We start from the raw sequence: 19,356 nt of genomic DNA, 5'->3' as shown, positions 1-19,356 counted from the left end.
TAGTTTTGCATAGACCGGGAAGAAAGGGAAAGGGGTAATCAAGTGAGAAGAATATTATAAATTGGGCAATAAGCACCAAGCCAAAGCTTTTAGTGTGGCTCTTGTGTAATTTATAATCCACATCTGAGCTCCTTTCAAGGTGGGTTGATTTTGCACAGCGTCCACCTGCCTGTTCGGCCGTGCTTTTATACTGTCATTTTTCCCCCCATGGGAGATTCAGCATCAACACTTCTCCCTCCTCCGGCCGAATAATCCCCTAGAAAAATGTATATTTTTCTCAAAAATTTTTCACAACACCTGCTTCTGAGCTGACCCCGGATCCACTGAGTAAACTCAAATTGGCACGCAGTCTGGAAGCCGAGGACCTGTTACCTCTTGGCATGGGACTCCTTTGGGTAGTAAAAAGCAGGGCAGGGGTAGTCAAACTGCGGCCCTCCAGATGTCCATGGACTACAATTCCCATGAGCCCCTGCCAGCGAATGCTGGCAGGGGCTCATGGGAATTGTAGTCCATGGGCATCTGGAGGGCCGCAGTTTAACTACCCCTAAAGCAGGGCATCAAAAATCATCTCTTCCTCATTTGGCTGACGAGGACAGGCTTAAATACCGACAAGAGAGGGACAACAGGGGCTCATCCCAGATTGCATTTTGCACAGGGAGGCTTCCACCGTCCTTCCTCTCCCGCCTCCTCCAAACGGAAGCCCCTTCCCTGTATTCACAGATGCCTTTTCAAGCACATCTCCTGTCTGGCATGTGTTGGGTGCTGCTGGGTCTCTTCCGACTTAGAGTGCCCCTTATTTAACAGCCTCCAACACGTCTTCTAGCTAACCGCCCTCCTCAGGCCTTGCAGACGGAGGGCCGTCTTATACACTTGATTTACACGCAAGGCAAGGAAGAGGGGGAAAGTGAATAGTTCAGATAGTTTAAATAGTTTAAAATATAAATAGTTTAAAAAATGCCACCAACCAGTTCCTGCACGGCCTGCAGCTTTTCCGGGAGCTCATGCCGCCAGATTGGGGCCAGGACTGGATGAGGCCAGGGATCCCTGCCAGTTCGTGTTGGTGGGGCAGAGTGCTCTTTGTTGGATATTGCAGGGGAAATTCGGGCTGAGACATCAAGATTGAAGATTTTTATGTGTGGCACTCTCTCTCTCGAGCATTAGAGACTCATCCCTGCCTCTCCCCGTAAGCATAGACATATTTCCCAGCATATGTTTCTTCTGCGAAGGGCTAATTTTGCTCCGCCATTAATATGTTATAACGTGTAGGATAATTCATTAACAAAGAGTGTGGGGCGTTGAACAATATCCAGTTTAATCCAAGCGTGCCGCGGGCCACAGAGTGACTAGAGGGAAGTTGCGGGTTGCTGTCGAAAGGAACCCATTGTCAGATTTGTGTTTCCTATTTAAAACTTTTAATTTCCTCCCCTGCCAGATGGAATAGAAATGAAGAGACATCTGCTAGGGTTGCAGAAAGTGCCACAAGGTTTGCGGGGTCCCCGCTCTGATTAATGCTGGGTGATATTTCGGGATGCCGGCCTCCGGGTGGGACCTGGGGATCCCCTGGATTGATAGCTCATCTCCAAGTGACAGAGACCCGTTCCCCTGGAGAAAAGGGCTCCTTTGGAGGGGGAACTAGGGATGCCAGCCTCCAGGCGGGACCTGGATTTCAGCTCATCTCCAGACGAAAAAGATCAGTGCCCTGGAGCAAATAGCTGCTTTGGCGGGGGGCTAGGGATGCCAATCTCCAGGTGGGACCTGGAATTAGAGCTCATCTCCAGACTACAGAGATCAGTTCCCCTGGAGAAAGTGGCTGCTTTGGAGGGAGGACTAGGGATGCCAATCTCCAGGTGGGAACTGGGGATCCCCTGGGATTTCAGCTCATCTCCAGACTACAGAGATCTGTTCCCCTGGAGGGGGGGTGGACACTAGAGCATTATACAATGCTGAGGCAGCCCTAGTGTTGTAAATTTGTAATTTTGATTTGAAAAATTGAGAGCATTTATAGTTTGGAATTTTTATGAAGACCCAGGATAGGTGTGAAAAGAAAGAAATTCGCATATGGGTTTCAATATGTCCCCCACCCCCATACACATACCAAAAGTCGATTTCTCTCCCCCTGCCTCCTTTCAAAAGCTGTGCATATATCGTATCGGTCGAGTGCTTCCTGATCGGAGTTGGCGAATTACTTCCTTTGCCCCTTCCACAAACCCCACGCAGGTCAAGGACCGAGGGCCCGAAGCGACGCGCCGTTTCTTCAACTGGTTTTACTGGAGCATCAACTTGGGCGCCATCTTGTCCCTGGGGGGCATCGCCTACATCCAGCAGAACGTGAGCTTCGTCACGGGCTACATCATCCCGGCCGTCTGCATCGGGGTCTCGTTCGTGGTCTTCCTGTTCAGCCAGAGTTATTTCATCACGAAACCCCCCGACGGCAGCGCCTTCACGGACATGTTCCGGATCCTGGCTTACTCGTGTTGCTCCAGGAAAAGGCCCCGAGAACACGCGAGCAGTGGGTGAGTTGGACCGTGGCCGCGGGGAACCGAGTCAGCTCAGCTCCGCGTAGGGACGTTATGTTCGACGGTTCTAGAGCCCCAGCCGTACGTCTGTGTGTGTCTGCAGGAGAATAAAGGGCGAAGGCCAGAGTATTTATTTATTTGTCCAGAGCAGAACACATGGGTGGGTTTCTGGAAGGAGGGAGCAGGGGCCCTGTAGATGTTGCTGGTCACCTGGTCTCAAGCAAATGCCTGGCGGAAGAGCTCCCTTTTGCAGGCCCTGCAGAACTGTTTCCAGATGTCATTTCTATGTCGACGTGCGTAAGGTGGCTGGTTACAATGGTGAGACCTGGCAGAACAACTGCATCTTGCAGGCCCGTGGAATTGCTTTAAGTCCCACGGGGCCCTGATCTCACTTGGGAGAGTGTTCCGCCCGCTTGGCGCCGGAAGAAGAAGAAGAGAAGAGTTGGTTTTTACATCCCACTCTCCACTGTCTCAAAGCGGCTCACAATCGCCTTCCCGTCCTCTCCCCACAACAGACACCTTGTGAGGTTGGCGGGGCTGGGAGAGCCCGGATGTCACTGTGAGAACAGCACTATCAGGGCTGTGACAAGCCCAAGGTCACCCAGCTGGCTGCATGTGGAAGAGGAGGGAATCAAATTGGGCTCTCCAGATTAGAAACCACCGCTCTTAACCACGTCATGTTGCTCTGACCCTGATTTTGGTTCAGGCCAACTTGACCTCTCTGGGGTTGGAGACCTTGAGCAGATTTTGTGGGGCTGGACAGGTACGAAGGTCTCAGATCAATTAGGGCAAGCCAAGACATGCATATCCCCATCTGCCACCTCCTCTCCCCCTCCCAACACCGTCTCGTTCTGTCAACAGGGGCACCCAAGGAATTCTCAGGCAGCCAGCTTCAAAGCAGAGTCTCTTTGAGATGGCCAAAGCGTCTCGTGGAGGGCCCTTCCGAGAAGACAAAGTCGAAGATGTCAAGGCGCTTGTCAAGATCATCCCAGTCTTCCTGGCCCTCATCCCTTACTGGACGGTGTATTTTCAGGTTGGTGGCGGCGATGGATCTTTCCCCCCTTGTAGCCAACTGGCATTGCGTATGCAGACTTTCATTCATTCACTCATTCACTCATTCATTCACTTATTCATTCATTCATTCAGTCGTTCATTCATTCATTCATTTTATTAGTAGACTTATTGACCGCCACTCTCGGGGCCTGCCAGCTTGCAGCGATTCACAACAAAATAATAAGAGCACAGCCAAATAACAATAAGAATAGTCCATAATAAAAAAAACTATCCTCCCCAGTAACCCCATTTGGCTTGAAAGGCTTAACTTAAGACCATGCATCAAGCTAGGTGATAAGATGTTTAGCTATTTGGAGGAGGGGCTGTACAGATCTTCCTCCTTTGCCCCGGACTCTACCAAATGCCCAGCAGAAGAGCTCCATGTTGCAGGCTGTGCGGAACTTTGAGGCATTTCCCGCATGTGCTGTCTGTCCCTATTCCTCTGGGAGAAACATTTTCAGGTTCCTACTGCAGGCTCTCCCCTCGGGCGTTTCTTGTTAAAAACATTTAGCCTGAGAGCAAGGGTAGTATAGAATCATAGAGTTGGAAGGAACCTCCCGGGTCATCTAGTCCAACCCCCTGCACTATGCCTAGTATGTAGGGGTTAAAACTCAGCTAACCCAAGCCAGAAAAAAAATATCTCACCAGAATCAGAGTTTACCCCAAGCTGCGAGTTTGCAGTTGGGAGTAAAGTCCGAGGCATTTAAAGGGAGCGACACCTGTAGACCTGTAGACTCATGGAGTCTTCTAAAATACGCCCGCTTTGAAGAACGGCTGTGGGAGATCTGTGTTTGCAAACGCTGGCTGGTGTTTCTTCCACTTCAGATGCAGACGACGTACGTCCTCCAGAGCCTGCACTTGAGAATCCCCCAGTTCTCCAACAGCACGTCGAACACCCACACGGTGAGTGAGGAGAGGGGGATCTCTTGCTTGAAGAGGGTCACCAGGCCTGGGTTGGGAAAGATCTGGAGATTTGAGGGGGCCTGGGGAGGGGAGGGTTTGGCGAGGGGAGGGGGGGTGCTTCAGTGGGGGCTCTCACAATATGTTCTCTTCTGGAATACGTTCTCTTTCCCCTGTTTGCTCATCCTTTTCTTCCTCCCCGGCTTCTTCTATCTGTCTATCCATCCATCTTATCATCTGGTTATTTTCGCCTTTTCCGCCTTGTGGAAATAAAGCAGTGTATGATCTTAGTAAATCTGATCATCACACATATTCCATTTATCCTCCCTCACAGCACTGGGAGGGTAAATTTGAAGCCAGTATGGGGACCCCCCCCCTCTTTTTCTTTTTTAAATTGAAGGTTATTTATATGAAATCCTTCCATCAGACTGCACCCAAGTCTGCTGATAAAAATGCAGATACGTTCAACAGCCGCAGCATAAATCTCCCGAAAAAGACAGAGCTTTAACACCAGACGTAAAGTTCTGATGGGAAAAAACCTTCCCATTTCTTTATTTTACTTTTTCAGTCTCTCACTGAGGAGACAGAATGTAATTGTGGAGATGGAGGAGTTTGAAAAATTGGAGGCAATTGCCAAGAAGGCCCTTTCCTCGGGGAGATATGATCACAGAGAATGAGCAATGTATGTACCATCTCTTGGGAGATTTGCAATGATGATGTTAGCCATTCAGTCATGGTGATCCTCTGCGTTAACCGTCACCATGATGTTGTTGTTTTTATTTTCCACCACTGCTTTGAGTTGTATAAAGCTCTGGCTGGTGTCCATTTTGATCGTGTCTAACCAGCTTGGTGTAGTGGTTAGGAGTGCAGACTTCTAATCTTGGTTTGATTCTGCGCTCCCCCTCATGCAGCCAGCTGGGTTACCTTGGGCTAGTCACAGCCCTGATAAAGCTGTTCTGACTGAGCAGTAATACCAGGGCTGTCTCAGCCTCACCCCCCTCACAGGGTGTCTGTTGTGGGGAGAGGAAGGGAAGGCAAATATAAGCTGCTTTGAGACTCCTTCAGGGAGAGAAAAATGGCATATAAGAACCAGTTCTTCTTCTTCAGTAATATCAGGGCTGTCTCAGCCTCACCTCCCTCACAGGGTGTCTGTTGTGGGGAGAGGAAGGGAAGGCGAATGGAAGCCGCTTTGAGCCTCCTTCAGGTGGAGAACAGCAGCATATAAGAACTAACTCTTCTTCTGTGTTCTTTGTTGGCCTGGCTTCCCAAACCCTTCAGGACTTCCCAATTTCCCAACCTGGAGTCGGAAACCCCACTCAAGAATCTAGCAAGGAACTTGGGTCGGATCCTGCGTTGAGCAGGGGGTTGGACTAGATGGCCTGTATGGCCCCTTCCAACTCTATGATTCTATGATTCTGTGAAGGAACACGACCAGCGTGTCAGAGAAGCGACAACGCCCCTGAAAGCGACACACGGAAACTTGTATTTAATCAGTTAAGCACGTCGCTCTCACCGTGTCGCTTAACCCGTTGGCCTGTTTCCGAATTCCCGGCGCAGCCCAAGGTCTCGGCCTCCCCTTGGCCAAACTGAATGCTTAATTTTACTTTATTTTTTAAACCCACCCGAAACCCTCTTAAATCAAGGCTGCCCGTGCGGCTTTCAAATATTAATTGAGCCCTCGTGGCCGGCCTGGCTGAACCTTCCGGTGGCTGCTGAGCTCTGCAGAAGAGAGCCGCCCGTCTCCTCCCGTCCAGAACTTGACGAAGTTGACCTGCGCCATTGTCTTGTCTAGAGGAATTTTAATGAAGGCGAGGCGGTCGGCAGCGGCATTAAGTATGCTTTCTTCCCCCTTTCCAAAAGAGGGTCTGTGGTGCACATGGGCCTTGCGCATGGACGAAATATGCCTCTCATAAACACTTTGTGCCTGCTCTCCCTGCACAGGAAGCTTAACCTGCGACCTCCCACGATACGCTAATGCGGCCATAAATCGTGTTTTTCTTTTCCTTTTTTTTCCCCGAGTGCTCCGGGCCAGTGCGCATGGTGTGTTATGTTACTTTAATGAGTTGGCTGCCTTGGGGAATATGAATTTCTAATCTCTCCCCCCCCCCCCTTCTTCGGCTCTTTGGCTTCTGTGCAACAGGCATTTAGTGCGGGTGGTTTGCAGGGGCCCGGAGGGGATTGCAAAGGGGAGGGCGGTCCTAACCCTGGAGCACTAGCCGCTTAGGGGAGGGAGGAGGCCCTGATATAATCACAGAGGAAAGGGGGCGGGTTCAGAGGCATTTTTGCTGAGTCCGAAGCTTTCTGGCTAAGATCTCTTCCTTTCCTTTGTCCAGTCACAGCTCTCTGGCTCAACGCCCTGAACAGGGTGACAATGGGGAATTTCATTTATAAGCCACGTTTTATTTCCCAAAAGACAAAAGGGGTTGTAAAAAATTGCGACATCCAAAGATAAATAAGGATTTTGATTGGGGAGTTGGAAGGGGACCCCCGCTGCTTGAATTAGAAGAAGAGGCGAGAGCTGGTTCTTATATGCCACGTTTCTCTACCCAAAAAGAAACCGCCGCGGCTGTTTTGTGGCCTCGCGTGACAGCTGATTTGTGCTGCGGCCACGAAACCGTCTCACAGTCCCCAAGTGGGGCCACAGGCTCAATACGCTTGGAGACCCTTCCTCAGTTTGTCTTCACGGCTCATAGCCCTCCTTGGACATCTTCTCTGTCAAGTCCCCTGGTCTTTTCAAAAACCCTGAAAGCTACAGACTCTCACTGCATCACGTGGCGCTGAGTCCCACGGATTAATTATGCTTTCCGCGACAGAAGCTCTTTCCTTTCGGCCGTGGCCTTGCTTGGGCCGAAGACATCACAACGGCCTCCTTCCCGGCTGCCAGAACGCAGCGTCTTCAAGGGCCGTAGCCCCAAATGCTGTCGAGGGCTCCAGCCGAGGCCGAGGGTGTTAATTGGCTGATCCCGTCGAAATGAATATGAGAAGATTTTTCAGAGCATCTTTTGTCTCGAAAGTCTCTGTATGCCGGAAACATCGCCTCTAGCGTTATCTCTCGCATAGGTGGCGCCTCTAAGTTAAAAGAGAGAGGGGGGAGGAGGGGGAGAAAAAGACAGAAAACACAAAAATGTTTCAAGGAAGCGGTGAAGACTGTTATTAGTTTCTTCCGAAGATGAAAGTGCTCTGAAACGCCATTCCTGAAATTGGGGCTCTTTCCGTCTGGCTTTGATGTGCCTCCTTGACGAAGGGGGGGGGAAATAGTCACTCACCTCCACTTGATGTGTTTACTCAAATCGTTTGGAATTGGAAGCCGAGATAACGCTGCTGCGTTAATCCCGGCTCCTTGATTGATAATTTAAATGACACTTCTGTAACCCAGCATGCTAACCGCGTCTTATTTCTCTGTTTCTCTCTCTCCTGCCCTGTCTTTCTCGTCGGTCTGTCCCCAGGGTTTTCAAGCAATGAAACCGGCAATCAATTTTGTATAATGAGCGAGATTTGAAAGTGGAATTGGCTAAATGCGTAGTGGGTCGATGCAATTCAAAGCTGGTGGTTGGGTTTCGGAATTCAGGGATGGCCGTTAGGCCGGTCATAGACTCATAGAATCATAGAGTCAGAAGGGGCCATACAAGCCATATAGTCCCAGCCCCTGTTCAATGCAGGATCAGCCTCAAGCATCCAGGATAAGTAGCTGTCCTCAAGTGCAGACAACATTCCTCTGTTTGGAGGGGAATTTACCCCACCCTTCATTTAAAAGCAGGAACAAACCTCCCAACTTTGTATAAAACTTGCCCTTCTTTCTACGTGGTCCCATTCAGGAGGTTTAAGTATCCACAGATGTGGCCGAATGGAAAATCAGACATACTAAAGATGATTAAAATGGCAGTGCGAGATTCCAGCTTTGTGTGTTCCACTAAACAGTTAAGGAGAATCATTTCAGGCTGGAATTCTTTCCAAGGCACGTGGGAGTGTTGGGGAGTACGTAATCGACCTTCAGTGGCTTTCTGTCACACGTGCCTCTCCCATATTTGCGCTGACGGCTGTTAAAAAGCCATCTTTCTGTGTATTTCTTTCAATAACTTTATGGGGTTTTGTTTATCAGGAATGAGTGGCACAATCCATCATCCAACAGACAGGTGTTTCCGTGATTAATTGGGCTTAATTGTATCTGAGCCTCCGGCAGGACGATCTTGTTGTATTAGCTTTCAAGATAAGCGGAGCTAACACTTCTCCCGATGAACGTTAATTCCACACCCGGTCTTGGGACTGCTTGATTTTGCTTCTCCCTGTACCCCAGAACAATTGATGCTGTTTTGTTCCCCTTCTGGCTACTTGACAGGGAGGGGGAAGATAGATTTTTGCATGGGCAACAAATACATTTGGAATGCTCCAAAGGATGGATGGGTGGGTGGATGGATGGATAGATGGATAGATAGATGGATAGATTTGATACAGGGGGCAAAAAAGCCCATCTTTTGTTTTCCAAAAGTCCAGCAAACCGGACTTAACCAATGACGGTTCCCTCTCCTTCCCCCAGTTCCCGGCCGCCTGGCTGACCATGTTTGACGCGGTGCTGATTCTCTTCCTGATCCCTCTGAAAGACAAAGTGGTCGACCCCATCTTGAAGAGGAACGGCTTGCTGCCGTCGTCCCTGAAGAGGATCGCCGTCGGGATGTTCTTTGTGATGTGCTCGGCTTTCGCTGCTGGTAAGCGCCATAGAGGCATATCATAGAATCATAGGGGTCTCCAGGGTCATCCAGTCCAGCCCCCTGCAGAATGCAAGACATTAAAAACTGCAGAGGAACATCTTACAACTAAGAAGGGGGAAGGACTTCTGGGCGGAGCTCTTCCAGGAGTCCGCTTTGACAGGGGGGTGTGGTGGCTCGAAACATCCAAGAAGTTATACAGTTCTTCAACCGGGAGGTTTTCTGGTCACAGCTAGTGGGCAGCAAGTGAAACGAAAATTCATCTTGGAAAATTAACTTGCCTTGCTGTTCTTTTCCTCTCTGGCTCTCAGAACAAGACCGAATCCATACACCCCCCCCACCCCCAGCACCTACCAGCTCCTTTCTTGGTGCCCACCAAAGGTTTATAGAAAGTAGGTGGGACTTTTGGCCACTCAAGGCTTCTGATTGGTCATGGGAGAATTGACTGGCGGGGTAGGGTTTTTTTTTTTAACATTTTGGCAACAGCTGCCACCACAGCACGAGGATCTTCACTGTATGAATACAGATAAGCTAAAGCAGCTGTTTTGTGGCTTGCGTTCCTTCCTGGGAGGAGCTGTGGCTCAAGGAAAGAGCATCTCCTCGGCACGCAGAAGGTCCCCGGTTCAATCCCCGGCATCTCCCGTTCAAAGATCTGGCGGTGGGTGGTGGGAAAGGCCTCTGCCTGAGATCTTGGAGAGCTCCTGCCAATCTGAAAAGGCAACATGGACTCTGATGGCTCAAGAGTCTGACTCAGTATAAGGCAGAAGATCCCGGTTCAATCTCCGCCACCTCCGGTCAAAAAGGACCAGGCAACAGGTGATGGGATAAACCTCAGCCTGAAACCCTGTAGAGCTACTGCCAGCCTGAGTGGGCAATACCGACCTTGATGGGCCAAGGTTATGAGGCAGCTGCAGGTGGAAGTTGCAGGGAGCAGAACACTGGGAGCCAGATCTGTGCACCGAAAGCAGAGGCTTCATCCCCTTTGCTACATCCCTTCCTCTAGTGGGGCTGGGGGCGGGGAGATGATCTGCTTGAAGACCAACTTCTTCCCCCGGAGCTCCATCAGCATCGTGCTTCTCTCGGCAGCATTTCAGGAGCTGCATGGGCCTTCACCGGCTACCTGCCGTAACAAACGTTATCGATAAAGCATTGCGGCATTCAATTAATTAATGCTGCGGCCTTGTAATCTTCCCCATCTATTCTGGACAGGGAGGCTTTATAGGGCCATTAAGGCATCTTGCGACGAGAGAGGCAATTACCTTATTAGGGCCAAGGTCATTCTGAGATGTGGCTCAGGACACTTCCCGGGGCCAAGGCATTGGAATGTAAAAGGAGAATATTTCTCGGGATTTTTTGAACAATGTGCATAGATCCCTGTGCCAGTTTGGATGCACAGGGAGAGAAACCCTACATATTTTGAAACAGGTTCTGTGTCAGAGTCGTCCCTGCATCTTGTATTTGTGTTTTCCAGACGGGAATATTATTAGCTTGGAATTTTGACTCTTTCTGATAAGGGGACCCACTTTACAAATTGCAGACTTCTTGGTGCTTGGGGAGCCACAATGGGAAGGTTTCTGGAGTTCTGGCCCTGCTGGTGGGCCTCCTGATGACACCTGAGCTTTGCCCACTGTGTGACACTGGACTGGAAGGGCCATTGGCCTGATCGAGCATGGCTTCTCTGATGTTCTTATGTCTGGGGCAGTGGTGCTCTGTTTTCTTGGTCTTGGGAGGGCGGCACAGTGAGAGGGCTTCTAGCCCTGCTGGTGGACCTCCGGAGGTCACCTGGGTTTTGGCCACTGGGTGACACAGTGTTGGACTGGATGGGCCACTGGCCTGACCCAACATGGTTTCACTTCTGTTCTTCTGACTCACCTTAGGCAAGGTCATATCCTTCTTGGAGGTCCTGAATGGGTGGGGGAAGACCTGTGATCTGTTATTTGGGGGTAGGACACAGAACTGTAGACACCAAGGCTCCACCCTCTCAGCTTCTGATTTCGCCCCGGGGGCATTATCCACGTGCATCAACCTCTCCTTTGCCAACTTGAGGCCTAGAAACGTGACCTATCTCTGAGAGCAAACACAGAGAAAGCTAAGATCCTGCTCATAGGTAATTTGCTTGTTTTTATACCCCGCCTTCCTGCTATGCAGCTCTTCAAGTTATGGGTTGCGACCTTTAGATACTGAATCTCCCCATGAGCAGTGGGGAGATGTTTGTTTGCTTAGGCTTGGTTGGTTGCCCCATGTCTCAGGAAATTGAGCAAGGCGAATGGGTATCTCTCTCCCCTTCCCCTCTAACTGATGCCAGCTGGAATGGGCACCGAGACCTTGTGTCACCAGCTTGTGGTGGAATCGGGAAACACATCAGGGTCACGTTTCCCATTTCACGGGCCCGACACAACCTGCGAAAGAGGAACGGATTCCTCGGTTGCAGGACCAGCTGCACCAGGGCTGGCAAAGCAGTTCCTTCCTGTTTCCTATTCCTTTGCGATTATGCATAGAATCATGGAAGGGGACCCCCTAGGTCATCTAGTCCAACCCCCTGCTCGATGCAGTACACTCACCACCCTATCGCTCATCCCCTGTAACCTGCCACCCCCTTGATGCCAATCAAAGCACCATCCAAGTAGACCAATATTACCATAATACGTACCTGGGGGCGGGAGGTCATGTGTCAGGTTTTTAAGAGACATCTGGAGAGCCACTGTTTGGAAGTTCCAACTCTACGATTCTATGATTCTAGGCCGATCCTGCACAGAGTAGCAGGTTGGACTAAATAGTCTTTATGGCCCCTTCCATGATTCTGATTCACTATCAGGCAGCTTCATGTTCTCAATGAATGACAAATCCTAACTGGCTGTTAAAGGAACACATTTTGGGACACACACGCACACACACTGTCCCTTGCAGATTCTTCATCCATTCAAGCTTTCCGATTGGCGGGAAGCTGAGCTTTTTCATAATTGACCCTCCCGTTCCCTTCCCAGTTTGGAGGGAACGCAGCTTGCGGTTTGGACGTGACAGCCAACCGTGGTTTGCTGTGAATCCGTGAGCCCTGATTGCCCCAAAGGGGCAGAGGCTCCCCCTTCAGAGTCCTTTGTGCGATCACAAACAGCAGTTGGCCACTCCATGGGAAAGGGCGCTGGGCAGAGCGAATGGACGGCCACGCAAGGCTTCCCTGTATGGAGCGACGGAGACGCCCCGTTGGAACATTTAGAGCACGTATCTGCTTCTCCGAGCGTGCTGGTGAGGCGCCGCTAAAGTAGACAAAGCAGGCGCGATAGACCAGCACGTGTCTTCCGCTGGGGCGGATCTCATTGCTGCTCTCCAACCCCCCAACAAAACCCCGCAATTTAGCGCTACATCAAGTCGCTTCCGAACCGTGCCGCATCCCTCGCCGAACCTGTTTTCGGATGGATGTTTCAGAATTCATAGGAAGCAAAGAGGATTACATCCTGCTCTTGGGAGCTTACTGTACCATAGTATTTACATAAGACCAGCAACCGGGTGGGGCAATTTCCCCCCCCCCCTGCAAGTACTGTGGGTCACGGACTCACCCTGCTGCTTTGGCAGGGGGGGGGATCGTCTCTTCGTTGTAACAAGATCGCCTTGATACAGGATCAATGTAGGCGTGCGTCCGTAGCCCAGAGCTAATCCACGTGGTATGGATTTGTGTAATTCCCCTGGATGCTAACAAGGGAATACAATAAGGCTCAAATCATGCCGCATGAGGAGCTCAGATTCTTGAAATGGTGCTTTTCTTTCTTTCTTTCTCTCCTCCCCCCCCCTCCCTCCTTCCCCTTCCCTTACGGCTTCTCTGCCTGTGGATAGTAGAGACGGTGATTAAACTGGAGTGGCTTAATTCAGGTAATCCTCCTCCAAAAATGAATTGATCCTCGTGCGTTCTCTTTCTGATGCAAAGAGCCCACGGCTTGGATGGATGGCCTCGCTAGCTCGCATATCCAGGCGCCCAGATGCTTCTTGGTAATCCGAACACTGGCTACAGCGTCGGAGGGGTAGCCCAGGTGCCTCAGGTGGGATGGGGAAAAGGACTGTCAAATCACAGCTGATTGGGTCTTGCAAGGCAATAGACGTTCAGAGGTGGTCTACCGAACGCTGGCGTTCCTTGGGGGTCTCCCATCCGAATACTCCCCAAGCCCGATGCTGCTTAGCTTCTGAGATCCGACAAGTTCACACTACCCTGGTCTATCCAGGGCAAGACTCAGGATTCTTCTGTTTTTAGTTCCTCTGCAAACCCTGGCCTCAAGAATGCTTTAAATGGGAAGAAGAGTTGATTGTAACCATGATGAATAGGACTGCCAGCTCTGGACTGGGGTACTGCTCTGACTATTCCTGATATGCCTGCTGGACTTGACGGACCACTGGTCTGATCCACCAGGGCTCTTCTTAAGGGCTAAGACAGGAGAGAAGGGGGAGGCTGCATATTTTAATTCATTTCTACGCCACCTCCCCCCCCCCTCCGGCACCCAAAGCAGTTGACAATCCTTCCCTGCTGAATTTTATCCCACAGGATCATAGAGTTGGAAGGGTCCTCCAGGGTCATCTAGTCCAACCCCCTGCACAATGCAGGAACTCACAATTGCGGTAGGAAATCATGGTGTGTGTGTGTGGGGGGGTGACACGGTGAATCTTCAAAGCCCCCAACCCGATTAGGCACACACGTTTATATTTCTTTCTTTATTATTTATATATATACCTGCCCTTCCCAAATGACGGCTCGGGGCGGGTTTCAACATAATTACATTAAAACCTTGATCACGACCAATGAAACAATGAACAATTAAGAATTTAAACAATTGTAAAAAAAAAAAAAAAAGCCAAGGATTCCAATGTTTGGCATGATCAGCTTGCCGATGTTGCAGCCCTTCAGATTGTATTGATTGATTCCAGGGGGGCTCTTCCGGGGTCTTAATGGAGGAGGCCAATAGATGTTATGACAGATCATTTATGACATAGATCAGGGGTAGTCAACCTGTGGTCCTCCAGATGTCCATGGACTACAATTCCCATGAGCCCCTGCCAGCAACCGCTGGCAGGGGCTCATGGGAATTGTAGTCCATGGACATCTGGAGGACCACAGGTTGACTACCCCTGAGATAGATCACCAAATGCCTGGTGGAAGAGCTTCATTTTGTAGGCCCTTCGGAACTTTCAAGAACAGTTCAACAAGGACTCCTAATGCACCAGCCACACAATTTCCAGACTGCCTTGTGGACTAGAAACCTAGAAATCACCAATAGTGAATTTTTTTTCAGGCATTTAAGAAGGCTGCAACCACAAATCCGACCCTACAATTCCAGGATAAGAAGGAGAAACAGCTGATGTTAAGGGAACCGTGTTCCTCCTCCCACCACATCAATTTATGTGTCTCTCTGCCTTTCTTTGTTCTTCCAGGGATTTTGGAAACAAATAGGTTGAATGCCGTGAAGCACAAAACAATCCAACAGAAGATCGGGACCGTGGTGTATAACGCTGCCGACATGTCAATTTGGTGGCAGGTTCCTCAATATATCCTGATTGGGTTCAGCGAAATATTTGCAAGTATTGCTGGTAAGGAAGAAGAAGAAGAAGAGTTGGTTCTTATATGCTGTTTTTCTCTACCCAAAGTAGTCTCAAGGCGGCTTCCAATTGCCTTCCCTTTCCTCTCCCCACAACAGACACCCTATGAGGGAGGTGAGGCTGAGAGAGCCCTAATATTACTGAAGAACAAGAAGAGTTGGTTCTTATATGCGGCTTTGGTTGGTTCTTACTGCTCAGTCAGAACAGCTTTATCAGTGCTGTGACTAGCCCAAGGTCACCCAGAGTGTCTGGCTTGTTTGCCCTCTGTGTCAACTTGGATCTGACATCTTGCCTTGTTGTTACTCTGTTGAATGGGCTTTGTGCCCTCCCTTGGGTTGCCAGTCTCCATGCATGGTCTGGAGAACTCCCGCTGAGCAAGCCCTGACAGAACTGTTCCATGAACAGCTCTACCAGGACTGTGACGAGCTCAAGGTCACCCAGCTGGCTGCATGCGGGGGAGCGGGGAAACAAACCCGGCTCTCCAGATTAGAGGCCATCGCTCTTAACCACTACACCAAGCAGTAATTATAAAGCCTAGAAAAGTCCCAGATTTTACACTTCCACTTAGAAAAACAGTGTCTCAGGGTCTAGCGGAGTCCTCATCCTGATACTCTAGATTTCTGCATGCGGGGATTCTTTCTGTGGAGGAGCACAGGAGCCCCACTTCAAGCTATGGGTCCCCGTAGGGCAGCTGCCGGTCAGAGTCGATAGCAGCTGAGCTTGCTGGATCCAGTGGCTTAGCCTGTGAATGATGCTGCCTCATATGGTCCTGGAAGACAGTTTCCGATTGGCCATTTTAATGGGCCTGCGTGCCCTTGGCAATCTCCGCACCCTGCCTGTTTGATGTAGCGCCTGACCACCGAGGTTCCTATCGATTTTGGCGCAACGGAGAACGGGGAGGAGGGAACATGGCTGTAAAATCTTATTTTCTGGTCTGTTTCACACACGTTCAGGGTTCATTAGCCGAAATATAGCTGCAGCCTTCTCCGCTGCCGTTCGGTACGTGGCTTGCTTGGCGTCGTTTTTTAATTAAATAACTGTGATGGTCTCTCCCCCCCCCCCCTTCGCCCTCTATAAACATTTTTGTTTCATTTTCCCCCTTGTTGGTTTACAAGGGCACCGCTCGGAGCCAGCAGCAAAACAGTTGGCCAGATATTTTATGCAGCGGATCTGTTCCAAGCAGAGGGATGGCATGTTTAGGAACCTCGGGGGAGCATGCCTAGGTCTCCCCCCCCCCCCCTTTGCAGGGTTACCTTTAGGACGACCTTGCAGGGTGGGTTAGGCAGAGAGAATGCCGAGGTCACTCAGGACTAAGCTCAGAGCCCTCTCTGGATTCCAGTGGGAACAGGGTGAGCAGTATTGGCTGCCCAAGACATCGAAATGTTTTCTACTGGCTCGGACTGTCTAGGCCAGAGAGCTAGCGTAATACAGTGGCTGAAGTCTTAGACCAGGGGTAGTCAAACTGCGGCCCTCCAGATGTCCATGGACTGCAATTCCCATGAGCCCCTGCCAGCGTTCGCTGGCAGGGGCTCATGGGAATTGTAGTCCATGGACATCTGGAGGGCCGCAGTTTGACTACCCCTGTCTTAGACTAATATTGGGGAGCTCCAGGTTCAAATCCTCTCTCCACCACAGAAGCTTCCCAAGTGCCCTTAAGCCGATTACAAACTCTTGGCCTAACCTAGAAGAAGAGTCGGTTTTATATGCCACTCTTTTTCTACCAGGAGTCTCAAAGCAGCTGACAATTGCCTTCCCTTTCCTCTCCCCACAACAGACACCCTGTGAGGTAGGTAAGGCTGAGAGAGCTCTGACAAAACTGTGAGAACAGCGCTATCAGGACTGTGACTAGCCTCAGGTCCCCCAGATGGCTGCATGTGGAGGAGCGGGGAATCAGACCCGGCCCGCCAGATTAGAAGCCGCCACTCTTAACCACAACACCAAACTGGTGCAAGGATTGAACAGAGGAGAATGATTTCCGCCCACCAGGGAGACGGGCGGGACAGAAACAAAGACAAATTAGATAAATAAATGCCACAAATACACAAGCAGGGTGGCCACGAAACCACGTCGCATCTGCTGGAAACGGAAAGCGTACTCCGAAAGGAGAGCTGAGCAAAACCTTTCTCAGAGAGATGCTTGAGCCTGCAAGGTTTTGCCTGAGGAGACACCCTCACTCCCACCCACCCACTCAGCCAGCCAGCCGGCCAGGGTTTGCCCCGGGTGCGAATCCGGCATCCTCTCAAAACTTCCATAAAGCTCAACAGCAGCCCAGAGTTGGTGTTTCCCATCAGGGCCGCCAGATGGCAGGATTCCGGGTCTTTCCGCCTGCTGAGGAGACTCTCACAGCCCCCCCCCCCCGCCCCTAACTGCATGATGACCATTGGGCTGCATGATAGCCGTTCTGAAGGACTTGGGCGTGTAAAATTAGGAATGTGTCCAAGCAGATTCCTGGGAAAACATTTGAGCTCTCATGGCAAAGTAGGGATCCCCCCCCCCCCGATGCACTGCATTCAAAGTGACGTGTATGGGTGCACATGTGAATTTTGTACCCCAGGTCAGAAAGAGAGAAAGGGCCCTTTTGCTGCTGAATTGCCACCCCTGGGCCGTGACTGAAAAAAGCATTCACTCTTGATTCACGAAAAGCATTCCCTCTGGATTCTGCTTGGCATTCTCCTCCGCCCCCTCTCCGTTTTGTCCACCTCCTTTATGAAGTGATGCTTCCAGAACTGCACACAGGACTCCAGGAGGGGTCTGGCCAATGCGGTCTACAGCGGGGCTACGACATCTTATGATTTTGATGTGTTGCCTCTGTTGATACAGGCCAAGGCTGCCTTGGCCTTCTTTCCCACCGCATCCCCCAGTCTCCTCATCTTTAGCTCACAGTCCACAAGTACCAACACAGCTACACTCTAAAACAATGGCCTTGCCCGGTCAGTCACTAACCTCCGTGCTCTACGGATGGACGCCTTGAAGCTGCCCCAGTGCGCCCCCCCCCACTTGCTAGGGAATCGAATCACAAGGCGGCCCGTCAAGAGACGGGAAGTTGCTCCCGAGCTCAGTTGGTCCTTCTTGAGTGTCTTAATGTCTTTTCCCTCTTTGTTCCTTCCAGGGCTTGAGTTTGCCTATTCAGCTGCACCCAAATCGATGCAAAGTGCTATCATGGGTCTCTTTTTCTTCTTTTCCGGGATCGGGTCCTTCGTGGGCTCGGGGCTGCTAGCTTTGGTGTCTATTAAGCAGATTGGCTGGATGAGCAATCACGTCGATTTTGGTAAGCGCTCCCTTGCACGAACGTGGAGAACGTATGAAAGCCCCTTCCGAGTTTTCTCCGACAGGCGTCCCAACGGGGATCTGCAAATGTGAGCCGAGGCTGGGGGAGAAGTTCCAAAGTGGGCCCTTTCCCAAAAGAATGTGTTGGCTTGCGTGACTCAGTTTGGGAGAGGTAAGAGATTGCTGAAGAGAAGTATCAGAGACAAGCTAGTTGACAAAGGGGGATACTTTAAAAAGATTTGGTCCGATCTTCAACTGGGGATAGATAAATCAAGACCCTGGGGCCAACTCTATTGATGAGGGACTTACTGTTGAGCACCCACTGTGCTAAATATTTTCAAGGGACCCCTCCTCATTTTATTTTATTTTATTTAATCCCAGCCGTCTTCCAAGGAGTTCAGGAAGGTGATCACCCCCATCCCGGCATTCTCTTTAGGATCCCCTGTTCTTTGAGCTGTCTCCTGCTCCCCCTTCCCCAGTCTAGCCGAGCTGCTGCTTTCTTACCCAGATCATGTAGCTGAATTTATCCGCAGGCACTCAAGTGTCCAGCCTCTCCCTTAAACAATTAAATTATCTCTGCAGTCCAAAAGAGAGAAAAAAGACCAGCGATTGTACGGCATTAACATCCTGCTCCATAAAAGGAAAATTACTACTTAAAAAAAAAAAAAAAACACCGGCGCTCTTTGGCTGAAATATATTGTATTTTAAACGTCACAGAAAGAACATTAGTTCGCCGTCTCCTTTTTCTTTTTTACTGCTTTTGATTATAAATTAGTTTAATTGAATCTTAAGTTTCGGTAATTAAAGTAATTTCACCTTGATGCCGCTTGAAGGGGGGGTTGATGGGACTCTCTTTTCCTCCCGTTTTGGTGGATAATAAAAATAATGGCTCACTTGGCTCAGGGGCCACAGTCCCTTTTAGGCTCCCCCCGTATTTTATTGTCGTTGGGATTTTTTGGATAGGGACCAAGAGCAAGAGGCCCTTTCTTACACTTGAGGGTCCTCTTCAGCCCATCGGTTTGCTTAATTGACAGTCCAAAGTTGCATTGGGCCCTCCTAACACGATTTGGGTGTAACTCTGTTTCGGATTGCATTGGTAGGAACGTTTCAGGATGGCTGCCTCTGAATAGGGTTGCGGGTGACCTTGGATAACCGTGTCCCTTTGGTGGTAGAATGTGCTGTCAAGTCACAGCTGACTTCCCATGGCCCTGTAGAGCAGGAGTGGCCAAACGGTGGCTCTCCAGATGGACTACGATTCCCAGGAACCCTTGCCAATTGCTGGCAGGGGCTCATGGGAATTGTAGTCCACGAACATGTATCAATTATATATTGGTATGCTG

The 19,356-nt window shown here is 50.3% G+C and overlaps 2 protein-coding genes across 2 annotated transcripts in view; one reads left to right on the top strand and one right to left on the bottom strand.

Moving 5' to 3' along the window:
• The window catches only part of LOC143823215 (uncharacterized), a 575,613-nt gene that overhangs the window by 251,940 nt on the left and 304,317 nt on the right, over positions 1-19,356 (bottom strand). The gene's annotated exons all lie outside the window — the stretch shown is intronic.
• The window catches only part of SLC15A4 (solute carrier family 15 member 4), a 31,774-nt gene that overhangs the window by 9,419 nt on the left and 2,999 nt on the right, over positions 1-19,356 (top strand). The window contains exons 2-7 of the mRNA XM_077307605.1: positions 2,218-2,513; positions 3,378-3,549; positions 4,395-4,472; positions 9,004-9,172; positions 14,585-14,740; positions 17,859-18,017. Of these exons, the coding sequence (XP_077163720.1) occupies positions 2,218-2,513; positions 3,378-3,549; positions 4,395-4,472; positions 9,004-9,172; positions 14,585-14,740; positions 17,859-18,017 (1,030 nt within the window). The remainder of the gene's footprint in view (positions 1-2,217; positions 2,514-3,377; positions 3,550-4,394; positions 4,473-9,003; positions 9,173-14,584; positions 14,741-17,858; positions 18,018-19,356) is intronic.

This window comes from Paroedura picta, chromosome 13 (genome assembly GCF_049243985.1).
Source record: "Paroedura picta isolate Pp20150507F chromosome 13, Ppicta_v3.0, whole genome shotgun sequence".
Taxonomy (NCBI): Eukaryota; Metazoa; Chordata; class Lepidosauria; order Squamata; family Gekkonidae; genus Paroedura; species Paroedura picta.
The sequence above is the reverse complement of the archived record's forward strand: the minus strand, read 5'-3'. Positions and strand labels throughout refer to the sequence as shown.